Raw genomic sequence first — 23273 nt, 5'->3', positions numbered from 1 at the left:
TCGCATCTATATTCGTCATTGTTCTACCCGTTCTTTTCTCCAATAGCGAGACGCTGTTTATCGCCAGTTTTGAATTACTCGTTAAGAACTTAAGAAACAGAATATGTGAATAAAAGTGTACGCAAAGCTGAGGTGCCACAAATTTTATTATGCAAAGATCGGAAAAATCCAGTCGCAAGCTATACTTCGAATCACTGACTCGCCGTGTTTGAAATTGGTGTAAAGCAATTTTTCATTTTAAAGAAGTTATCTAAATAATTTTGGTAATCGTATAGAATCGAGATGATTACGGCCTGTGAGTTATAAGAAAAAATCAGAAACAAGAGGAATGAAACGTAAGTAAGCAAATATATGACAAATATTAATATAATAATATGGTTGATTTATTTCAAATATTAAGAAACAGAAATGTAGATCTTCATGTGCTTAGTTCCCACATTAACTGTTCCTATGCTGTTACTATTTCTTTGCTCACTAATGTCCGGCTGTTCACTTTTTAATATTATCGCTATTATACGTAGAAATCTAAAGTATAGTCACGTTCTAAATAAAAGCCATTTAATTAGCATAAAGGTTTTAATATCTTTTACTGAGAAAATGATCCCTACTGAACATCTTATCTTCAGGATCAATTTTATCGAATATTTTTATAACCAAATTGTCGTTGATCGAAATGTAGCGTATTATTTGTGACAATATGTCAAATAACTTTTTTACACGCTGTATATAGTTTAGAAAGTATAAGTATAGTGTTAAACTATAGTTTCGATATAAATAGTATGGCAAAGGGTTAAATAAAACGATGTAAGATGAAATAATAGGATACATTGAAAAATTAATTATTTACATTGTTCGTCATTACATTCGTCATAAGTAAATATTACACTTTTTTAGTAAAATTTAAATCTAGATGCTTTTTAATTAATTAATAAAATAATATTACATAACATTATTTAACTAATCAAGTTTTAGTATTGAGCATTTTATAACATTCTAATTCAACATTTAACGTTTTATATCTAATAAAATTTGTAATATTTCAATAGTTTGAATGAAACAATTTGTTAACAGTAATTATAATTTTCAATAAAAAATCGAAAGCAATGTAATAGGAATTATAAACACTACACAAGTTATTACATTATGAAACTTCAATTTATTATGCTACAATGAATGACAATAAAATGTATCACCTATATGGTAAAATAAATAAGGCAGTGTATGCTTTTTTGCTTTCTTTTCTGAATGTTTTATACATCCATTTCCTATGCTTAATATTACTGTCACTCAAAGATCACACCAAAATGCATTGAACTCTAGCTCATTGTGTTCTTTGTTGACAGTAATGTTACAATCTTCATTATCCAAATACTTTTAGCAAAGTAATTATATTAGTTAGTTCAAACGGCAGTGGTTATGAGAACCTCTCAATTAATATAATTTACATGTAATTACACAGTACGTTTGCAATATTCTTGGTAATACAGAGATGATAGTACTTCAGAAAATAGCACCAGAAATTATTCTTGGAGTAATTACACGTCTCAGATTTGTATTATAAAGTGGAATGTAAAATATATCAATGGAAACAGAAAAATCACAATAATTCAATTAATGTTTTTATTAATTGCATGTGTGATTTTTCTGTATCATTTACTATTTATCAAGGTTAATATTTGAATTTTTATTATTGAGATGTATTACATAATTTCTTTGGCAAATATCAGCGATATCCATTTAAGGAATATCTTGAATTAAATAAAACATGTACAAATTTTATTAATTTAAGTCATAAGATGAATACACAAGTTCAAAACAATTTTTAGTATCGCTGAAATTTTTATTAATTATTTAAGAACTAGAAGCAATATTACAGCATACTTTTAAAATTTGGAGTTCCTTGCATAATATGTTTTATATTTCATGGTTGCTATAACAAATAGATCATATTACATAGCAGTAAGAATATTTCTACTATCTTTTTGTCTGGTTAATTTTTCTGATTATATCAGTATATGCGTAGTTATGTGGCACAAATTTGCGTAATTTTTAGTAGTTGTAAGAGGTATGTGCCAGAATAAAAGAAGATACAATATTCAGTCTACTAATTTCATTGTACTTCATTTTAAAAAATTCAGCGCATCGTTATATTAATGTCAACATTTTAAAAGATAGCTAAATCATTTTTATTTCGTTTACAAATACTAAAATAATTAGCAATCAATATATTTAATTTTGTTATTTGAGAGATCTTTAGACATTAGTTTTTTACTATTCAGTTCATTTCAAATTTATATAAAACAATATGTATGCAGGAAACATTTTTTGACAATTTACAATTAAGCGTTGAAACAATTTTGTACATGAAATTATACTATTTATTAGATATTACCAATCAAATCTTTTATGAATACTATAAGTAATTTATGATGAAAAAAACTAAGTCTTTTCGTGCGACGTATTTTAATTACATATTATCATTACTTTAAATCAATTAATATATCGCTGTGAAACATTGGACATATATCATGATATTAGTTACATAAATAGTTGTGTATTGTATTCATAAAATTAGATATATAAAATTATTTTATCTCAAAATTTGGTATTTACATTATTAAATACCACTAATTTACATTATTAAAGATCACGTGATAGGATATTGAAAATTATTTTGTTAATTCAATCTACACACAAGGTGTAACATACAGAGAAATAAATACTACGTAGTGAGCGTTTCTAAAGTTCAGTCTTTTCATTTCTATCTTCCTAATAAATTTTAAGTAATGACAATAAAAAGATTTAGCAATGATTTTAATTGTGAATTTATAAATTAAAAAAGAACCTATAGTAATAATTAATTTAATTTTCATACTTGAAAATTCTGGTTAACACGAAAATAATAATAAACTGTGAAACTAATTAACATCACTTTTCAACCATATTGTATTACATTTGCATACTATCAATGGCATATCATATTCCTAAAACATGTATTAGTTATTAATCACATAGCATTCTTTTAAGAATTTTTTAATATTATGTAATGCATAGACGATTGTAGGAATCATTATTAAATCCTTACTGTCCATGCTAAATAGTCGTCGTTGGAATACTATGTATATGTTCAAATATAATAGGAAGAACTTTGTTACTTGCACTCTAGAACGTATAAGAATCTTTTATCTCGCATACATTATCTGGTAACTACCCTTTCACAGTTACAGTATGAATCACAACCAGTATACGAATCTAGAATGTAAGGTTTATATTAAATATTTAATAATATACAGATAGAGTTTCCTCTGCATATGTTTAAGATTTTTACCGAGGTATTTCATATTTATAGTAAAGTTTTCAATTATGTCCATTTTTGCATTGACAGTAGAATGAAAACCTATTTATAATTATTTCACATATGGCTTATAACTTTGGTCAAAATAAATTGAAGAGCATGTACTATATTGCAATTATACCTTATCTACCATAACTAAACTCAAATAATCACTTACAAATAAATTTACCTATCTGTTTCAATTATAATCAATTAAATATACTAATATAAACAATTACTAATTCTGAATAACCTCATAACAACATTGTAATGATTCATTTTATTAATGGATATAAAATTTATATCAATGTTAATTTATGTTATTTTAAATAATTTTTATATCCATTCATAAAAATTCATTGTGTCAAATGTTATTCTAAATTGTATATATTAATCTAATATACTAAATTATTCATCATTTTTAATTATGAATATTTTGAATACCTATCAATTCATTCCTATATTTGAAATAAAAACTATAAACTGAGAAAATAATATAACAAATGATACCTAGTATTGACATCTAGTACAAATTACTGCTGAAAATAAATTATGTACAAAGCCAAAAGTTCCTAATACGTAACATTGCTTATAAGATTTGGAATGTATTTACAATCTCCTTTTTTATGAAATCAACTTATAAGCTTTCATCAATTTGCTAATCAATCAATTGACATGATTTCGTAAGTATATGCTTTGTCGTAATTAGTAAACAAAACTATGCTTCATAATATGCATTGTTCAAGAAAAGAGTTATAAAATTATATAAGATTATTTTGTTGAAATTAAAATTATATCTTTTATAATAAGTAGTGTTCTCTAAATCTTTTTAAAACAGGGCACATGTGATTTTATGTATGTGTGTTTGAACCTATGCATCAAGATATGTCTATGTTCAAAGTATTTGTTTTAAACATCTTTATCTAAAGAACTATAAAAATCCAAAGTAATAACTGGTGCAGATGAAGAATTTTTTGTGTATTTTACATCATAGTGATTTATCAAGGTGTTACTGTGTGAATGTACAATAAAATAATTTGATACAATGTTCTGTAAAATACCATATGTAAAAAACTATAGTTAAGTACATATTATATTAAATTACCATCATCTTTGTATAACCAGTGTCTGCAAAGTTTTGTTGATATGAAATAGTATACCTTTTAAAGGTATAACATATTACATATTAATTCAGAATTTGCACAAGTACCCCATTAAAATTGACTTGTATGAAAAGCAAATTGTTTACAATCTTATGAGAACTAATTCCATTATATCTGATTTTCCATGTCAATTTTTATAAATATCGTAATCAACAAAAATTTTAAGTAAAGTATTTCACTTTATCATTACAATTTTGTATGAAGAGAGGTCTAACGTCAGTTATTAATTATAGGTAACGAAAGCCGATGTGATTATAATAATTTATAATTTTATAATTAGAAGCTGAAGCAAACAGTTCAAATCGTTTTCCTTTAACTTCATGTATAATACTTCTTCCTTTGTTAAATTTAATGCACTGTTACATTTTACCGCGAGTTTAAAAACACTGAAGTTTAAATATACCATTATCTTGATTTCTTTTTTTATAAATATTTGTGTAATAATAAGAATTATTTCTTTTTAGTAGCTATTAGTAGCTGCAAAAACCAAAACAAGAAAAAAAAGATACTATTTCAAGTTATCACGTGATTTAACTAATCAATAATCTTTGTTCAGGGTAAATATACAAAAAAGTTTTGTTATAATAGTACTAAAGATAGCAACATGACTTATAGCATGTCAGTTTGGTTAGCAACATGATGAACTTTCTCGTACGTTGTCTTGAACTCTTCAAACCTTTTCACTTCCTTGAGCAAGTCCTATACATATTATAAATTATGAAATACATAATATTAGAGAAATTATGCTCTTTAAATTCTAACATATAATTAAAGAGTCAAAAGCAACAGCAAAATTTGAAGGACAAATGCAAATAACATATTAAATAATCACGTTGCGTAACATTGTTTAGTAAAAAATGCAGAAACATTAAAAAAAGCGAAATAAAAAAATGAATAATACACACATAAAGAAATTAATAGATGTATAGTATTTAGTTTAAAAGAGAATATTTACCTTTGGCAGTGATTTTCTATCATAACTCTGAGCATATTTTCCTACAGATCGGCTCAATTGTACATAAATGTCGCATAATACTTCTACAGGAAAATCTTTTGTAACATTAACAGTATGTTGCCATGCGTTCTCTAATTCGCTCTTATCTACCATAAGTTTCTCGTTTTCTTCGAATTTTGCTAGACTAGAATCGCTCTCAATAGCAAACGATAATTCATCTATACTTTCTCGTCTAGACGAAGAATTAGATCCACTATTTTCCATATTCTTATCTTCCTCCGTGAAAGATATCTGCATACTTTCATGTTCATCGATATGTTGATCACTGATGTTATTGGCCTGAATTACTTGGGCCTCTTTCGAATTCTCGTTTTGCGAATCATTCTCGGAATCGGAATGATCAAACAATGATACATGTCCATTCATAACACTGTTTGCTTCAGTTTCAAACTCCTGGAATTTTTCTAAATCAATACTTGTAGTTTCAGTAGTTAGGCAAACCTTGCTATCAAATGTAGTTACAGTTTCATCAAACGCAATTTTTTTCTTTTTATGAACTTTTTTCACGTAACCCCTGGCCCAAGCTGGTATTCGACGCTTTCTAGAACTATTAAATCTCTTTCCGTTTACAACAAGAGAATGACTAGGACTCCCGGTATCCTTTTTATCTGTTCGTTCAGTTGTGGATACGGAATGATCTGTTTTTGACTGGTTCTTATTTTCTGCTTCGTTGTTACACGTATCAGTAACTCTACGACTTTTAGAAATTTCGCGACATTTATCTTCAAAATCAGAATCTAACTCTGCTTTTATTAATGCGTATGCATTATCACGGAGGGAGCAAGCACGGTGCCTTATCAATTTATCCGCTGGATCTCTGTGAAAGAGCACAATAAAACATATATACGAATGGCAAAAAAGTACATCACTAGTGAAAAGCAATATGAACTAATATGAGTGGCCTTCAATAATATATACTCTTTTTTTTATATTTATAAAACTACTGAAATATGCATGAAAAATTGAAGACCACTTTTAACTACGGAGCAACAACAGCAACGGATAAACAGGAATGTCGGAACTACCTCTTCAATATTCCAAGGGAAGGCCTATCACGTAAGCTGACATGAAAACACACAACATGAATGTCAGTATGAACTTTAGCTCCATTATTTATATTTATATATTTAATTATATATATATTATATATATAATAAACAATAAAAAAAAAACGCTTATACTAATAAATATAAATAATAGTGTGTAAAGTACAAATCCTTTAAATACTAATAATGTTTCTATCAGAATATTAAGATATTTCTGAGCACATTTTTGTCAAAATATTAATATTTTTTAGAAATAATTTGAAAAGGAAACGGAGTTAATACGAACGCACTAAATACTTCTGTGCTTAATTGCACTTAATATTTACATATATATTTTTAGTAAATTTCAGCGACAATATACATGATATACATTAAGTATACTGACCTATCAGGATTATATTCCAAAGCGTTTTTACAAATCAGATCAATATCATCAAGAAAATCTCGAGCACAAAGGTAACAGTGCATATCAATCTTTGTCATCATTGTTTCCAAGTCCATAGGCTGTTTTATTATCATATTATAATCTGGTACTTCTTCTGTGTCTACTGGTTTTGTAAACATGAAAAATCTGCAACACAGGCTAGTTAACTCGATATCAGTTAACATTTCATGAAGTACATGAAAAAATGTAATACTATAAAAATACTTACTGTCTATTCCGCGCAAGTTTCGCACAAATTTCCCTTAAGAAAATTCTTAACTCTCTTAAGGATACTTCTTGTTTTTCATACATAACTTTTTTCTCTTCCTCCGTTAATTTCATTGGCATAGGATCCGGTGCTAAAGGAAGTTCTTCTAAAACTTCAACTTTGTCATCTTTTATTTTTGGTAGCTTCAGGCTCTGAACCATGAAAATATGTCGAAAGAATTTCGATCTTTGATCTGCCGTTGGTGTTTTCATCAAATAAACTTCTCCACGAAGTTCACTAAAAAGACTTCGTAGTTGGCTAGGGAGATCTTGATATGTTGTATCACTTGTAGCTAGAATTAAAATAGGCAATGAAGGAGCAAGCGCTGCAATACGACACAAGAAAACCGCTTTTACAGTTTCAGGTACAAGTGGCCACCACTGATCTATCGACCGAATATAAATTATGGACGGTACATTCCTGGCAGCTTCATTAAATACCTACATTAGAAAAATGAATGTAGTCATGTATGGAAATGTACTTTACTTAATTAATATTTCGTTTTTACTATCATCGATAACCAACCTGCACGCAGGTTTCTTCTGGAGATCGTCCACTTTCTGCAAATAGAGTACTAACGTCTAGTGTTTGAACTGGTAGATGTTCCATATGGTACAATAATGCTTGTGCTAAGTGTGGCCCTTGACCTTCAGATAGATTTCCACCAGAAATTAATAGTCTTGGGCGATGTATTCCTGTGCTAATTTTTACTCTGACAGAACATTTAAGATAATAACATTAAATTCAAATATGATTGTCCCTCGCCCAGCCAACCGTGTGACCGCAACCAACACTGCGCGCCAACACTAGATCAAAATGACTCAATTCTGGCTGGGCGACGATTATTATTCGTATAATAGTATTTTATATATTACATCATAAATACATATGAGACTTTATTACTTTGCCATAATAGGGTTGATTCCTTGAGGAAATATTCCTTTTACTGAACTAAGTAACTCTTCTAGCGGAGGTCCTAATAGCGGTTCTATAAAAGGTTGTAATTTTCTTCGAGAACAAGGTGATACTCTTTGCGATGATGGAACAAGTATAGAACTAGCTTGTATAAAATCTCGTTTTTTTACCTGTAAAAGTATATATAATATGGGAGTGTCAACAATGTATTATACATTCACTATTCATTAATAAAAAACATACTGCAACTCGTTCAGGATCTAAAAGTAATCTATTGCTGGTCATATATATTTGGGGGTATGTTCTTCTCAAGCCTTGTAAAACTGCTTCGGTACACAAAGCTCGTAAATCTGAACCACAATAACCCGTTGCTTTCTCAGCTAATACTTCTAATAATTGATCCGATGGAGGATTTTTCCATTTACTGACATGGATTTTTAATATTTCTAGCCTTTCTTTCATAGCAGGCAAGGGAAATAATAATTCCCGATCAAAACGACCAGGTCTGCGTAATGCTGGATCAATAGCATCTATCCTATTTGTTGCTCCAATAACTATAACCTGTTGTCGAATGAACAAAGGATGATAACCTGTTCTACATATTAAGCAGTTACAGTTAAAAATATTTTACCTCTCCCCTATCACTTAGGCCATCCATAAGCGCCAAAAGAGTAGACACAATACTAGCATGAATCTGATCCTGCTTCGTACTTCTAACAGGTGCAAGGCCATCTATTTCATCAAAAAATATTATGGACGGTTTCATTTGTTGAGCCTGCTCAAACAACAATCGCAATTGGCGTTCTGATTCTCCAACCCATTTGGATAGACAATCTGCACCTTTTCGCATAAAGAACGCCATTTTCCTACTACCTTGACTACATTCATTTGCCAATGCTCTAGCTATTAATGTTTTACCAGTTCCTAGGTAAAAATTTAATATTTAATATAAATTATAATAATATATACATATTTATATATTAATAAACCCTATAATTTACTTTGAATATACTTATTAATGTAGTTATGTAGATATACACAGTAATACCTGGTGGACCATGAAATAGTACTCCTTTTGGTGGAGTAATATGGAAACGATCAAAAACGTCTGGATACATCATAGGAAAAACAACCATTTCTTTAAGGCAGTGAATGTGTGACTCTAAACCACCAACATCATTAAACCTAATGTTAGTATCTAGAGTGATTGGGTTTATATCTGCTTTACGATCAGGTGGTCCACCTTGGGGCATTGTCGATTGTCTGTTATAAAATTAGTAAAATTAATAACTTATGGTAGAATAATATCAACCTTAACTGAATTTCTTTTCAAATCTCACCTTGCTTTCTTGCTTTTCTTCTTATCATAACGTTGGGGTTCTGAATCACTAGAATCGCTAGAACTTGTACTTTTGCTTCTATGTTTACGTCTTCTCATGGAATTACTAAGAACACTTCTAAGTGCTTTTATAGATCGTCGTACTGGTTCTACATTAGCTTGAAATCTATCTACAGCCGGCTTTTTTTGACGTAAACTGTACTTTCTAGGACCAGGAGAATCCGAAGATTCACTTAAATCACTATCCACCACTGTGAAATAATCGAGTATAAATAATATAAGCACGTTATTATTAATTAACGAAAATAGTCATATATGTATATTAAACGTAAACCTCGAACCTGTAAGCTTCTTACCCCTTGGTAATTGCCGTTGTGCCGTCCTTCTAGTTCGTTTAATACGCGTATACATATCTTCGTAACCCTATAAATCAGATTTATATTTCATTATTATCTCATGAATGTACAAGTAAATTAAAAAATAATATCGATAAATTGTTTTATATTAAGAATTCATAATAAACTATATATTTGTTCATATTGAAAAAATTTCAGAAAATTATTTTACATCTTCGTTTTCAGAATTATCATTATTTTCCGCTTTTTCGCTTTCTTGTGAACTATCTTCATCAACTTCATCTTGTTCCACTTTAGGCTTTTCATCTTTTTCAATTAAATTTCCACCAAGTCTCGTTACAGGTCCCTCTTTAAGTCTGCTTGGACTATCAGACTTACTTGTTCTATAAACAAATGTTTCCAATACATGTATCTAATCTCGTTTATAATATATGAATCATATTCACAGATATTTACCTTACGTCCTTTTCTTCATGTGACTTACTTCTGGTTTCTATTTTATCTTTATGTTCTCTGTCTGTTCTTTCCCGTTCTTGCCTATCTTTAAGTTCTCTAATATCTTTTTCTTGTTCTGATTTTTCTCTAAGATCACGATCAGCTCTACCTCTAAGTTCCCTACTACTTTGTCGATCATGTTCCGTTCTTTCCCTCATATGCCTTTGTGAATTCTTATTAGGAGGATGATTTTCACGTGATCTGAGAGGCATACGCTCTCTGAGATCTCGTTTTCTCTCAGGAACTTCATCCACCATATCTTTATCAGATGAAGAACCATGTTGTTGAAACATAGGATAACCTTTTAACGTTTGTGTTCCTATAAAAAATTATAGATATTTAAAAAAATGTAATAATAATAATAATATCTCATAAAAGAATGGTATTGAAATTTTTTCAGACCCAACAATAACATATATATATGTATATATTAGGGCAATCCCTATTTTTATACCTCAGAATTCTTTTAACTTCATCCTCCAACATGGTTCTAATGTTTAATTAAATAATTCTTGAAAAATATGAACTTGATCGAAAAAAAAACGGGCCTTATAAGCTTAAGGGTTTACGTCTAAAACTTAATGTACACAATTTTGTTGCTTCAAGTGGTCCTATATTAAAAGTGTCCATCTACCTGGCTATTATATTATTTTTCTCACTTATTAATATGTAGATCTTTTATGACCTCTTATAAAAATCGCTTTAGAGTGCCTTTTTTTTTAATTCATAAAGGGAAAATCTATACGTAAAAGTAAAAAGGAAACCTTTTAGCAATTAATTCTTTATGCCATAAAAATTTCAATAGTTTTGACACATAATTTTTATGTTTTGATCCTTGCAAAATTATGCCAAATATCTTCTAAAAAATGAAATAATTGTTATTTAAAAGAATTTTATAATCTTTTCACTGAATCAATAACAGAAAAAACACCTTTGTGTTGAATTAATTTCGTAAATTTATTTATAAATATATGTAAAAATTAAATAAAGTAATAAATTTTACAAATTTGTTTATAAAAGTAAAAAAGTTCATGTAGCCGGTATTTTATTTAACTTAAACAATTAGAATAATAGTATTACTCGCCTTCAAGTATGAAATGAAAAATGTATTTAAAATATTCATGACTATAGTAAAATAATTATACATTTGCAGCTACCACATGGTAGCAAAGTGCAAATTAGCCAAAGGGTCAAAATGAAAGAGTAAAATGTACCATAAAATATTATATAAATAATTTTGTATTGAATGTAATTTAAAAGTATTTTTTACCTAAAATCCAACTAGTATTAAGATTATCATATGTTTGCATTCTGTTTCGGGTGCTACGACGAACACTTGAATTATTCATAGATATATGGGAATTAGAGTTTGAATGTGATCGTAAAGTACGTAAACTTTGAACCCTCCTGGCACTAGAGCTAAGACGCCGACTTCTTGGAGAAAAAATATCTTCTTCTGTATCCATTGAATCCAATGCAGCATCATCATCTGACATTATCTAAAATGTATCAATTATTAATTATTAGTTGTTTCATATTCAGACTAATTCAATCATATTATAAGATAATAAATTTATCAAATACATTATAGTATTATAAATTTATTATACAACAATATATACTCATACACAAAAGTATTGAACGCTTACATTTATAATATTCAACTAATAAAATGTATATATTAAACTGAAACATTTGATATAATATGATACATGTATCAAGGAATGGGTCCTAAAATTACGTAAATAAAATTAGAAAATAATTCAACGATATATACCATTTCTATTGTATATTTATTATAAACATGTATAAGGAGTTGTTCACGAAAGTATTTGAATTGAACATTTAATAGTTATTTAAATTAAATACACTTTTTATCTGGTCCAAAACTTACTTAAATATACTTTCAAAATACAAAAAAAATAATATTCTGTTTAAATATCCACATGAAATTAACTACAGATAAATAATAGAAGAAGTTACAACAATATTAACTGTTTTCTCGACTATAACAATACATATAGAAAACTGACGAATGGGCAATTGAAAGAGTTGTTGGATTCAATTTTTTTTCTTTTGAATAAAACAGGATCATTTTAATCGGAAAGAAATAATATTTCTATTTTTATGCTTGACTTCATTGTTTTATTGTAATATGCTTATGATCTTATAAAAAATTAATATCGCAAGAGCATGTTCGTATTTGAGGTATTCTTAATAAAACAATTAGACTCCAATAAAATTAATATTAACTTTAATGCAAACATGAATTGTATGACTGCTGGTGTGGTGTGATATGGTATGTGGCTAATTGAAATACATTTCAGATAATGAACTACTGGTGAAATACTTCAATAAACTGAACAACATAACTTAATATTCCAAACCCTTTACATTTAATTCTTTGTATCAAAGATCACTTTTAATATTATAATGTAATGTACTAATAAATACATATTACTGCCACTTACAAATTGCTAGATCTGAAAATACGTCTGTTCATTTAAAAAAAGAATAGTAGCTAAGGGTTACACCACCTTGACAGGCTCCAAATAAGCAGTATTTCCACAAATTTTTTATAGGAACTGTGTACATTCAATCAAAATGATCTATTTATCATATACGAAGCATTTCTTGAACTTTTGAAAACAATATTTTTTTAAATATCTATGTCTATTTATATTAGAGAAAATGGCGTTATCCCAAATTGTACGTTATACGCTAGTATGAGGTAACTCAAAAACAGTTCAACCAAATTAACTGAAATTTAATGTACATATTCTCAATGACAACCTTTATCAGTTCATGTGCAGTTTTCTTTCTTTAATTAGTTCTCAAGGTAGTGATAAAAAATGTTGTGGTAAAAGATATATTTTTTTTAAACTGTTACAATTTTTACAATTTTTTAAAATTTAAAAAAATCACACATGTCAACCAATAGAGAATATTATTGAGAATATGTCTCCCAAATTTCATTCAATCCGGTTGAATAATTTTTAAGTTATCACGAATACCAATATACCACACATAATTTGGGGTAACTCTATTTTTTCTGTTATAAATAAACATAGACATTTAAAAAGATTGTATTTAAAAGTTTAAGATATGCTCCATACATGATAAGTATATTATTTCGACTAAATATATATGTTTCCTATACAAAATTTATAAAAATACAATTCATTTGAGATCCATCAAGGTGATATAACCCCTTAAAAGAACAAAACTGATAACTAAAGGAAAGATATTTCTCTTTTTAAATAATACAAATTATGTCCTTATAACATTTTATTATATCTTTCAATATAAGAGAACAACTTAGATACTATATTCAATGGACAATCTTGTACGTTAATATAGGTCAGACATCTATTATGTTTACATGTACAAATTAAAAAATAGACTGATTTATAAGAACAATAAAATTACAAACATATTTGTAAAAATGTTTAAACAAGAATATATAAATTTACTCTGTAATGTAAAAAACTAAAAACGAAAGACAATGTTTTTCGACAATTAACAGGTGTTTTTTCTCATTTTTTTCTTTTTTATATAATGAAACACCACCCACTTGAATAGTTTTTTGTAAAGTCGACAGCATAAAAATATATACAAAATGTTTTTTAAGAAAAAGTAATGACAGAGCTGATAAAGAATTGTATAAAATACAAAACAATAGAAATTAAATGATACTGTCTATAGTAATAATAAACAAAGCACCATGGAAGCAATTAGTGTCTTCCTGAAACAGACGAATTTTAACCTCTGCAATCGTTTAATATTTTAAACCTTCGGAGTAGAAAATATTTAATATTTTGCTATACGAATTACCTTCATCTGGCCAGTTCTTGCTGCCAATTTTTATTTAAATTAAAAACAAAACTTATAATGTCCGTCATATGCCTCAGGTAAAGGAACACCACTTTCTCGATCGAGTTCACGTAGCGCATGCACACTGAGGCTCCACAAAGGTCGTTTTACGATCGACTATCACTTAAAATTATTATACACTAAATCATGGGAATTGAAAGCTTGCATAATGCAAATTAAAACTAAAGAGTTCGTAGATACGATAGAAAATTTTTTTTCTGTCAGCGATTACAAAATTTATATTGGAAACAGTCTCTGCATATGTGAACTCATACTGAAATTAGCTGTAAACGTATCCATAGACCTAACCTAACCGTTTGCCAACAGGCTCACCTCGAAACATAAAGGGTGTTCATCATAGCGATGACTACAATTATTGAGTTGCTTCCAACTATTTGTCAAATAAAATTATAAACAAAAGTCTACCAATTTTCAACAAGAAATACACGATCATAACTACAACTTTAGAATTATGTTCATTTTTGCAACGGAAATTTAAGTAATTGTCATTTTTAAATGGAATCGTATTATTTCGTTTTGTAGTATTGAAAAAGGGGTGCAAATAAATGTATCGATAGTAACCAAAATTAATTCTTACTAATATTCGCACTTAATAAAACGCACTTCAAATACGTAGAAGTATAATTTTAAGTATATGGTTCTATTTTAAATGGATAAACTGTAAAATAATGTTTTTCACGATGATTCTATTTTTTGTGACAGATTAATTTTGAAATTACTCTGTTGCCAATTTATACCTCATTGAAAACTGACAAATATTTATTTATACTTTTTTTGACATATCATCGAAAGTGATTAAAAAATTACCGAGACTGATATAATATAAAAATTAACATTTCACGATGTAATAATGTTATTGTACGCAGTAAACATACAGTATATAGTATTTTCCCGCTAATTTTTGTTATATTATATACGTATTTCATTCTCTTAATATTATAATAAATAGAATTATACAAAATTTAGGTAGGCTTTTAACAAAATGTATACATATTTTGAAATATTATGAAGATTTATAGAGTTATACTGATTGATTGATTATAATATGGAATTAGAACTAGTAACGATACAATTATCGAATGCCGAATTAATAATAAATTATTAAAGATATCGGTTGAATATTAACTTAAAAGTGAAATATTACTAATTAAGAATCTGCTGAGAAAATACAATAAGTTTTATAAAACAGGGCAAAGTTTAAAAAGATTTGGTGAAAGAATAGAATGATACAGCTTTAAATTATCGTTAAAATAATTAATAATTATATTTTTATGATATACATAATATTTTAAAAAATGTTACAATTTAAAAAATATGTTAATGTGTAAAGCTTGAACTATATTTCGATCTTAAAATTTGTTTATTTATAGAAAAGTATTTTTTTTATGATACATTATATATTAGATATATAATTTACAAATGTACAAATATAACTGAACTGTATAAATATATACATGTAATACTGTTATATTGATAAAGTTTTTAAACTAAAAAAAAAATATATTTAATATGAAACGTTAATAATATAATATATTTAGCTTGTAGTTTTTTTGTCCTATATTCGTTTTAAATCTGTATATTCCTTCATTTTTATTTATTCTACACTTTATTTGTGATACGTGAATAATTAATATATCTTTAAGCTTTTTATTTTAATTGTTTTTAATAATAGTACTGAATGAAATCTTACTCGATTTTGAATCGATAATGTTGAGTTTAACATTGAAAAGATTAAGAAAATTTAATAGTTTTTCAAAATATGTAATTATACCATACAATTTCTCGCGTGTGTGCTTGCGGTACATACATGTAATCTGTTTAAACTACATACATGAGTGTGTCGTGTTACTTTTAATAATTTGTAAAAGACATTTGATATTATTATATGATTATTGACTAGTAAGACATTAAGGTTTATATATTTAGCACATATTTTACCTAACAAAATTATTTTTCTCCTATTTATTATAATTGTAATATTACAATCTGTTTCGTTTTATAGGTTATGGATGTGTACTGTAATCGTATAAAAGACTGAAATTTTAAAATATTTTCATCGATTATTAGCAATATATCTTGTTCAAATGTATTGTAGTCCAAAAAATCGTGTTATAGACTATTTATCTTTTTTTCGTTCATTGCGTGTCAAATTTGGTAAGATGTGATTTAGTATGTATTTACAAAACAATATAAATATTACCATATGAAATTAATGCACATGAGAAGATGTATATTGCAGTAGAATAACATAAACTTAAATGTATTTAACTGATATTTGTTATATAATACTTGAGAGTTTTGGAGGCATTATTGTGTTTCTAATATAGAATGCCCTAATTATTAAGTCCCATTAAGTCTTGTCGCTACTTTTATTATATACTGTCTCGCATGGAGCATTTGAACTGTTTGGTTGGAGCATTAAGGATTTCCCTCAACAATTTAATTGTTGGAAAGTTTTTAAGTCTATTCTTTAATTCGTTGGATCTTAGTCTTTTAAAAAACCTTCATAAATAAATTAAGTTGAATAATAGTACTGTGAAAATGATGGAGAGAAGAAATTTAGTAAAACAAATATTTCATATGTCCAACTCAATATATTATATTTTAATAATACTAACACAGGATAAATAGCATTTGTTTCATGTATAATACTTTAATTCAAATATTCTTTAACTTATAAATTGTTTAATAACTATACTGAAATAATTATTTATTGTCAGATAATAATTATTATAGCAGCATGTCTGCTCCGGTTGATACTATTGAAGACACGAACAACCTTCAGAAAATTAACAAAAGACAAATAGTCAATGAAGACGATGAAGTTGCAGTCAAAGTACAGAAGACAGAAGCAATTAACGAAGTGGTAGAAAGAGTAAAAAGGAAAAATTTTGTAATAATGATGGGTTATTATGGCAGAGATTATTTTGGTATGCAAAGAAATCCTAATACAAAAACTATAGAAGAAGATTTATTCATTGCTTTGTTGAAATCTAATTTAATTACAAAAGAACAATATGACGATATTAGGGAAATTAAATTTCAAAGAGCTGCCCGTACAGATAGAGGTGTGTCAGCAGTTCGGCAAATTGTTTCTCTGAGGTTACGTAAGTAATTTATTTTCCAATAATATATCTGATATAATTATAATAGACTAATTTTTAGATTATTCTATATTAGAAAAACAGTTTGATTTGTAGTTTTATAAATATTTAAGCATATACAACAACACAATATAATATACTTTAATGGACTTTAATATACTCTAATTAACAAATATTATCATTAAATATTTTAACAACAATATTTTTTAGCAAATCATGCAAATAAAGAGGAAATAAATAAATATCTTCCAAAAGAAATTAGAGTATTTGGTATAAGGAGAGTAACAAAAGGTTTTAATAGCAAAAATCAATGTGATGCAAGGACATATAGATATGTTATTCCTACATTTGCACTGGCTCCAGAAGATCCAAATTTTTTACAAACCAAAGAAGAAGAAGGAATAGATGCAGATAAACGACTCGAGCAACTTTTAATAATAGATGAAAAACCATATAATGAATTTCGATTGACTACAGATATGCGTGGTAAAGTAAATGAAATTCTAAAGTTATTAGAAGGTACACATAATTTCCATAATTTTACATCAAAAATGTAAGTTATTTTAAACAATAAAATACTATTATATAATAAGCAAGAATCGAAAAATTCTGTAAATTCTTTTACAGAAGACCATTGGACCCACGTGCTCAACGTTATATAATGTACTTTCGTTTTATCGAAACATTTATTGCAAATAACATGGAATTTGCTGTGCTCGAAATTAAAGGCCAAAGTTTCATGTTACATCAGATTAGAAAAATGGTATCGTTGGTAGTAGGAATTTCACGAAATATTATTACAAATGATATTGTTAAAGATGCATTTTCGGTAGAAAACATTGATATTCCTATTGCACCAGGTTTAGGATTGAGTTTACACCATGTAAGTTATTTAAATTTTAACTAAATCTTTTTCATTAGATGAACTACGATTTATATATATATGTACATATCAAAATTATATTTTATTTTTTTTTAGGTACATTATAAATATTATAATGAAAGATATGGAACAGATGGAATCCATGAAACACTGGATTGGGAAGAATGCAACGAAGAAGTAGAACAATTTTATAAGGATTACATTTTAAAAAGTATTGTTGATACGGAAACTACTGAAAAAACGTATCCTTTCTTACATAATTATTTATGTATGGAATATCTTATACAAAATGTTTTTCTTAACTAATATAATCTAGGACATTAAACTGGCTGGCAAGTTTTCTGACACCAATGAGGTTTGCATATAGAGAACCTGTCGCATGATGAAAATGTATTTCATTATAAATAACATTGTATTTACATATTTGTCAAAAACTATATTAAATACATTTCTCAATAATCATAGTTAAATATTTTTTAAATTACAATATGATTAATTATGAAATTTGATAAATCTTGTTTAAGTGTTATCTTCACCACGTTTAAATTTTGCTTATTGTGAGAATATTTTACCTTGAAAATGCCACTAAATTAAGTTATCATTGTCTGTTTATTAATTATAATAAGTAAATCGTTCGTTTTGATTTTTCTGGTATATGCAAAACAGCTTGGCATATCAGTTGTATATTATTTACGTATTTTTTTATTCGTAATCTTCGGATGATATATGCTGCGTATTTCCCCTTGCAATACACAGCATACACGTGCATGCACATACACACACACATACAGAGACGCGACGCTAGCTTGATCCGTGTTCGTTTGAGTTTGGTAAATCCAGATTGACTCAGGACTTGCAGATGATCGACGAATAAAAGTAGTGAACGAATAGGTGACTCGTGTCTTTTTGCAGTTCAATTCATTACTATGAAATCTACGATAAATATAATTATTTTAACAATTACGTGTAAGCAAACATTTATATTGCATTATAAATTTGTATATCTCTTAAATCAAATCAAATTCGAAGTGTAATTTTAAAAATGAAAAACTATTCATTTTAAATAATTTAAAGAATATACTTAGTGTTAAAAAGTAAATTTGACATGTGATTTAATAATTTCTAGTTTTTAAATTATAATAATTAAAAATTACGCATTGTTTCTAATAAACATGAAAAACTGGTTTATTAGATTCAAGAATTATGTACAATGTATTTCAAAAGTATCTATAATATATGAGTTGAAATATGAACAATTTTGTTCATGTTTTCATTTATTTGATCCTTTTATTTAAAGATGTCTAATTTCAAGTCAAACAGAATTTTAAAACTTATAACTTACTTTAGCTTTTCTGATATTTTAGTAATTGTAGTATAATGTAGTAATAAAAATAAAGCATATAGTCAGCTTCAAAACCAGTTTGATAATGACCTTGAACTTTTGAAAGGAAGATCTTTGTATACTATAATCAAAGATTCAATCATATATAATAATAGAAAGCAATTATGGAATGAAATTACATTGTTTCTTTAGAAACAATTTATTGTCAAATATAATCAAATATTATCAAATATAATCAAAAGTATAATATGTAATAAAATGTAATATAAAATGTATTACATGCTATTTATAATATAAATAATTGTAGATTTGCAATAGAATAAAGCAGAAGCAAACATTTCAGAAAAAATAGTATATTTCTATTTTCTTAATAGGTGTAATAGAATATGGGTATGGACAAAACAACAATTGTGGGTGAGTGTAATAAATTTTAAATATCTAAAAATATATTTATCAATAATGAAGTTTTTTGTAATTGAGAATGACAAATTATGTATTGTTTTTTATCAACAGTTTGGACAAATTTAGGTGTAAAAATGGACATTGTATAGCAAGTGAATTGTTGTGTGATGGGCGACCAGATTGTAAAGATCAGTCTGATGAAACCTTTATAGAATGCAGCAAACCAGAAATTACATGTCCTGGATATGCATTTCGATGTGCATATGGTGCATGTGTAGACGGAGATTCTACTTGCAATGGAGTGAAAGACTGTTTTGATAATAGTGATGAAACATTATCCAGATGTTTAGGTACTCAATATAATGCATCTACATGTTCAACAAATCAATTCAGCTGTGATAATGGACAATGCATATTTGCAAGTAGTTTATGTGATGGTACTCCTGATTGTACAGATAATTCGGATGAAACATTTATTCAATGTGGATCAATTCTGTAAGTTTAATATGAAGAAATAGAAAATGAGAACTTATTATATTATGAACAGTTTATAGTTATAATATGACTAAAATTATATTATAGTTTTTTAATCTTTGTACTATATAGAATGTGCTAAAATTAATAGTCAAAACTTTAGGTACATACACCCGTTTAGTTTGTTTTAATGAATACTATATGTACTCAAAGTACAGATTATTCATTTTAGCACATTTTGACAATATATAGACAATAGATAATTGGAGGGTTGAATTTATACAATATACAGTTATTTTAAAATTTTTATAGTTGCTCACAGTTATTCTTCCGTTGTCATTATGGTGCCTGTATTGATAATGACTTAAAATGTAACGGAGTGATAAATTGTGCAGATGGTTCAGATGAAGATTCAAGAACATGTAGAGATGTTACAGAAACTACTACGAAAAGATTTGAACCACCTGTGACATCTCCTTGGACTCCTAAACCTACAAGACAATTTTGTAGTGCACCACCACAACCTGAAAATGGTTATTGGAAATTACATAAATCACAATGTTCTACAGGAGAAAATTGTGATATTGAGCAGGGTATTGAATTACAACTGGGGTCATATTTAGTTTATACGTGTAGACCAGGCTATAAAATCAAAGGTTCACCTGATGTAGTCTGCGGTGTGGGAGGTAAATGGTTAAACATTCCAATTTGTACAGGTATGTAAACATCACAATGCATAACGTACATATAGAATTGCATACAAATATTATGAGTAATTTTCCGTATTTCAGAAATACGTTGCAAATCTTTATTTTCATCTTCAGTCAGTGCACAATGTAAATATGATGATGTAGATGTATCATGTGACTCTGCTCGACCACGTACACGGGCACAATTATCATGCCGCAATAGTTACCGTCCATTAGATATAACATCTCCCTTACATTTGCCAATTAGATGTAATGAAAATGGTCAATGGGAACCAGAGCCGATACGATGCATCCCAGGTCCGCCAACAATACATATTTATGTTAATGGAACTTCTGTCTCATTGCAAACTAATCCACAGACGAATAATGCTACATTGATAGAAGTATTAGAAGATAAAATTATTATTTACAGGAATAAAGGAAATGAAGTTAAATCAGACTTTAATGTTGGAATTGATAATGAAAGTAAAAGTAGAGATATTATTACAGAATATTGAACTTTTGTCAATAAAATATAAATAATTTCAATAATCGTATTGATACATGTAATTTGAAATTAGCAAAAGGAACTCCCAAAGAATTTGTATTACATTCTTATATATACGTTGAGATAATTCACATATAAATCGCGATATTGTGCGTAAATGTAATGAAAGAGTATTATACGTTTTTACTTATTGCCACCTATTGGTTGAAATTATGTTTATAATTACTTAATAAATACATTGATGTTCTCATTTGCTTCCAAATTTATTACTTATTCCTACGAAGTATTACTAATTTAAGAAATAAATGTGAATTATCTCTTGCAAATTATTATCTGAGATTGGATGCAGTATGTAGAATTTACAGTTAATTTTTCATGATAATTTACTGTTATTTTACAGAGATATATAAGTTCATATAATAATGATATTGAAAGAGTTATTTACTATATAAATGTTATCAGTATCTTAATTGTTACTTGTCTTTATAATTTATATAATAGTATCTATATAATTGATTCTGAATAATTTAACAGTTTAAAAATGTATTTTAGAATGTGGTGTTACTCCTCCAGATACTACACCTCTTATTGTACATGGAACTCGGCCTAATATTACTGAGTTTCCATGGCATGCTACACTTTATAGAGCAGATACACCTAATGCGAGTAAAGAATTTATTTGTGGCGCGACTATTATTCATGAGAGACTTTTAATAACAGCAGCGCATTGTGTTTACATTGAACGTAACAAGAGGTTAGATGATCCTTCAAAATATTATATAGCAACAGGTAACATTTACAGAGAGTACGATTCCCCTGTTCATAACCCATTGACCGTAAAGAAGGCAAAGGTTCTTATATTTGTATTATTACAATTGTTTAAAAATAATATTAGTGATCATAATACTAACGTATATTTTTTATTTCAGGTGAAAAAAATATACATTGTTTGTAATTACTTGGGTCTGGAGGGAAATTATGCTGGAGATATAGCTGTATTAGAAATCACAGAACCATTTGTATTTTCGTATCTGTTACTGCCAGTGTGTTTGGACGTTTTCGATCAAGTCGAATTAGAAGCGGGAGTTTACGGAAAAATAGCAGGATTTGGTAGAACTGCGGTTGGATCGTCTAGTGCTGTCTTGCAATCAATTACAGTGCCATATGTTCCTTTGAATCAATGCATATCATCAAGCATTGCTTACGAGACTGAACGATATATTACTATTGATAAATTTTGTGCAGGTTATACAAATGGTTAGTAAAAAAAATGAAATAATCAGTATATTATTTTCTTTCTTTCTTTTTATATCTAAATGGGAACATTTATACTTTCTGTAATGTATTGTGTAGTATATTGAAAACATGAACATTTATAGGATCGTCAGTTTGCGATGGTGACAGCGGCGGTGGATTAGTTTTTAGAAGAGGAAATTTGTGGTATTTGAAAGGCATTGTTAGTGTTAGTCTTGGCGTAGCAGTATCAGGAGCGAGTACAACTTGTGCCACCACTTCATATTCCCTATATACAAAAGTATCTCGTCATATGTCATGGTTACAAGATATTATTCTTAGATTACAAACACAAAAACCATTTTTTTCGTGTCCTACAGCATATTAAT

At 27.7% G+C, this 23273-nt stretch overlaps 3 protein-coding genes across 10 annotated transcripts; 2 read left to right on the top strand and 1 right to left on the bottom strand.

Moving 5' to 3' along the window:
- Positions 1-815: 815 nt before the first annotated feature.
- Positions 816-14515, bottom strand: LOC143342559 (ATPase family AAA domain-containing protein 2B). 7 transcript variants are annotated; one of them, XM_076766585.1, is made up of 17 exons: positions 14190-14515; positions 11626-11854; positions 10317-10674; positions 10072-10243; positions 9846-9927; positions 9506-9755; positions 9214-9428; positions 8797-9089; positions 8409-8726; positions 8154-8335; positions 7776-7962; positions 7212-7690; positions 6944-7141; positions 6538-6573; positions 5975-6329; positions 5453-5905; positions 816-5196 (listed from the first exon to the last, which is right to left on the bottom strand). In XM_076766585.1, exons 1-17 carry the CDS (start codon positions 14193-14195, stop codon positions 5107-5109), a joined length of 3903 nt encoding a protein of 1300 aa, XP_076622700.1. In that variant the 5' UTR covers positions 14196-14515; the 3' UTR covers positions 816-5106. The 7 variants fall into 7 exon arrangements, with proteins under 7 accessions (XP_076622700.1, XP_076622693.1, XP_076622694.1 ...); XM_076766578.1 differs by having other exon boundaries at positions 5453-6329; XM_076766579.1 differs by having other exon boundaries at positions 5453-6329; positions 6944-7129.
- Positions 14516-16042: 1527 nt separating this feature from the next.
- Pus1 (Pseudouridine synthase 1) lies at positions 16043-18695 on the top strand. 2 transcript variants are annotated; one of them, XM_076766948.1, is made up of 7 exons: positions 16043-16161; positions 16252-16403; positions 16970-17356; positions 17564-17906; positions 17981-18236; positions 18333-18478; positions 18553-18695. In XM_076766948.1, the coding sequence occupies exons 2-7, from the start codon at positions 16334-16336 to the stop codon at positions 18617-18619; spliced, it is 1269 nt and encodes a 422-aa protein (XP_076623063.1). In that variant the 5' UTR covers positions 16043-16161; positions 16252-16333; the 3' UTR covers positions 18620-18695. The 2 variants fall into 2 exon arrangements, with proteins under 2 accessions (XP_076623063.1, XP_076623064.1); XM_076766949.1 differs by having other exon boundaries at positions 16066-16148.
- Positions 18696-18826: 131 nt separating this feature from the next.
- LOC143342739 (coagulation factor IX) lies at positions 18827-23272 on the top strand. The gene is made up of 8 exons (XM_076766933.1): positions 18827-19202; positions 19953-19992; positions 20092-20475; positions 20767-21170; positions 21246-21461; positions 22204-22502; positions 22581-22908; positions 23031-23272. Exons 1-8 carry the CDS (start codon positions 19163-19165, stop codon positions 23270-23272), a joined length of 1953 nt encoding a protein of 650 aa, XP_076623048.1. The 5' UTR covers positions 18827-19162.
- The last annotated feature ends 1 nt before the right edge of the window (position 23273 follows it).

This window comes from Colletes latitarsis, chromosome 6 (genome assembly GCF_051014445.1).
Source record: "Colletes latitarsis isolate SP2378_abdomen chromosome 6, iyColLati1, whole genome shotgun sequence".
Lineage (NCBI taxonomy): Eukaryota > Metazoa > Arthropoda > Insecta > Hymenoptera > Colletidae > Colletes > Colletes latitarsis.
This window is presented reverse-complemented; position numbering and strand designations above follow the sequence as displayed.

Coding starts and splice junctions, on each gene's coding strand:
- LOC143342739 (XM_076766933.1), top strand. CDS start 19,163: ATGAAATCTACGATAAATATAATTATTTTAACAATTACGT. Junction 19,993..20,091: donor GGACAAAACAACAATTGTGG/GTGAGTGTAATA, acceptor TTTTATCAACAG/TTTGGACAAATTTAGGTGTA. Junction 22,909..23,030: donor TTGTGCAGGTTATACAAATG/GTTAGTAAAAAA, acceptor GAACATTTATAG/GATCGTCAGTTTGCGATGGT.
- LOC143342559 (XM_076766578.1), bottom strand. Junction 8,727..8,796: donor GCCTAAGTGATAGGGGAGAG/GTAAAATATTTT, acceptor ATTCGACAACAG/GTTATAGTTATTGGAGCAAC. Junction 5,197..5,452: donor ATAGAAAATCACTGCCAAAG/GTAAATATTCTC, acceptor TAATATGTATAG/GACTTGCTCAAGGAAGTGAA.
- Pus1 (XM_076766948.1), top strand. CDS start 16,334: ATGTATTGTAGTCCAAAAAATCGTGTTATAGACTATTTATCTTTTTTT. Junction 16,404..16,969: donor TTCATTGCGTGTCAAATTTG/GTAAGATGTGAT, acceptor ATTTATTGTCAG/ATAATAATTATTATAGCAGC. Junction 18,479..18,552: donor ACGGAAACTACTGAAAAAAC/GTATCCTTTCTT, acceptor AATATAATCTAG/GACATTAAACTGGCTGGCAA.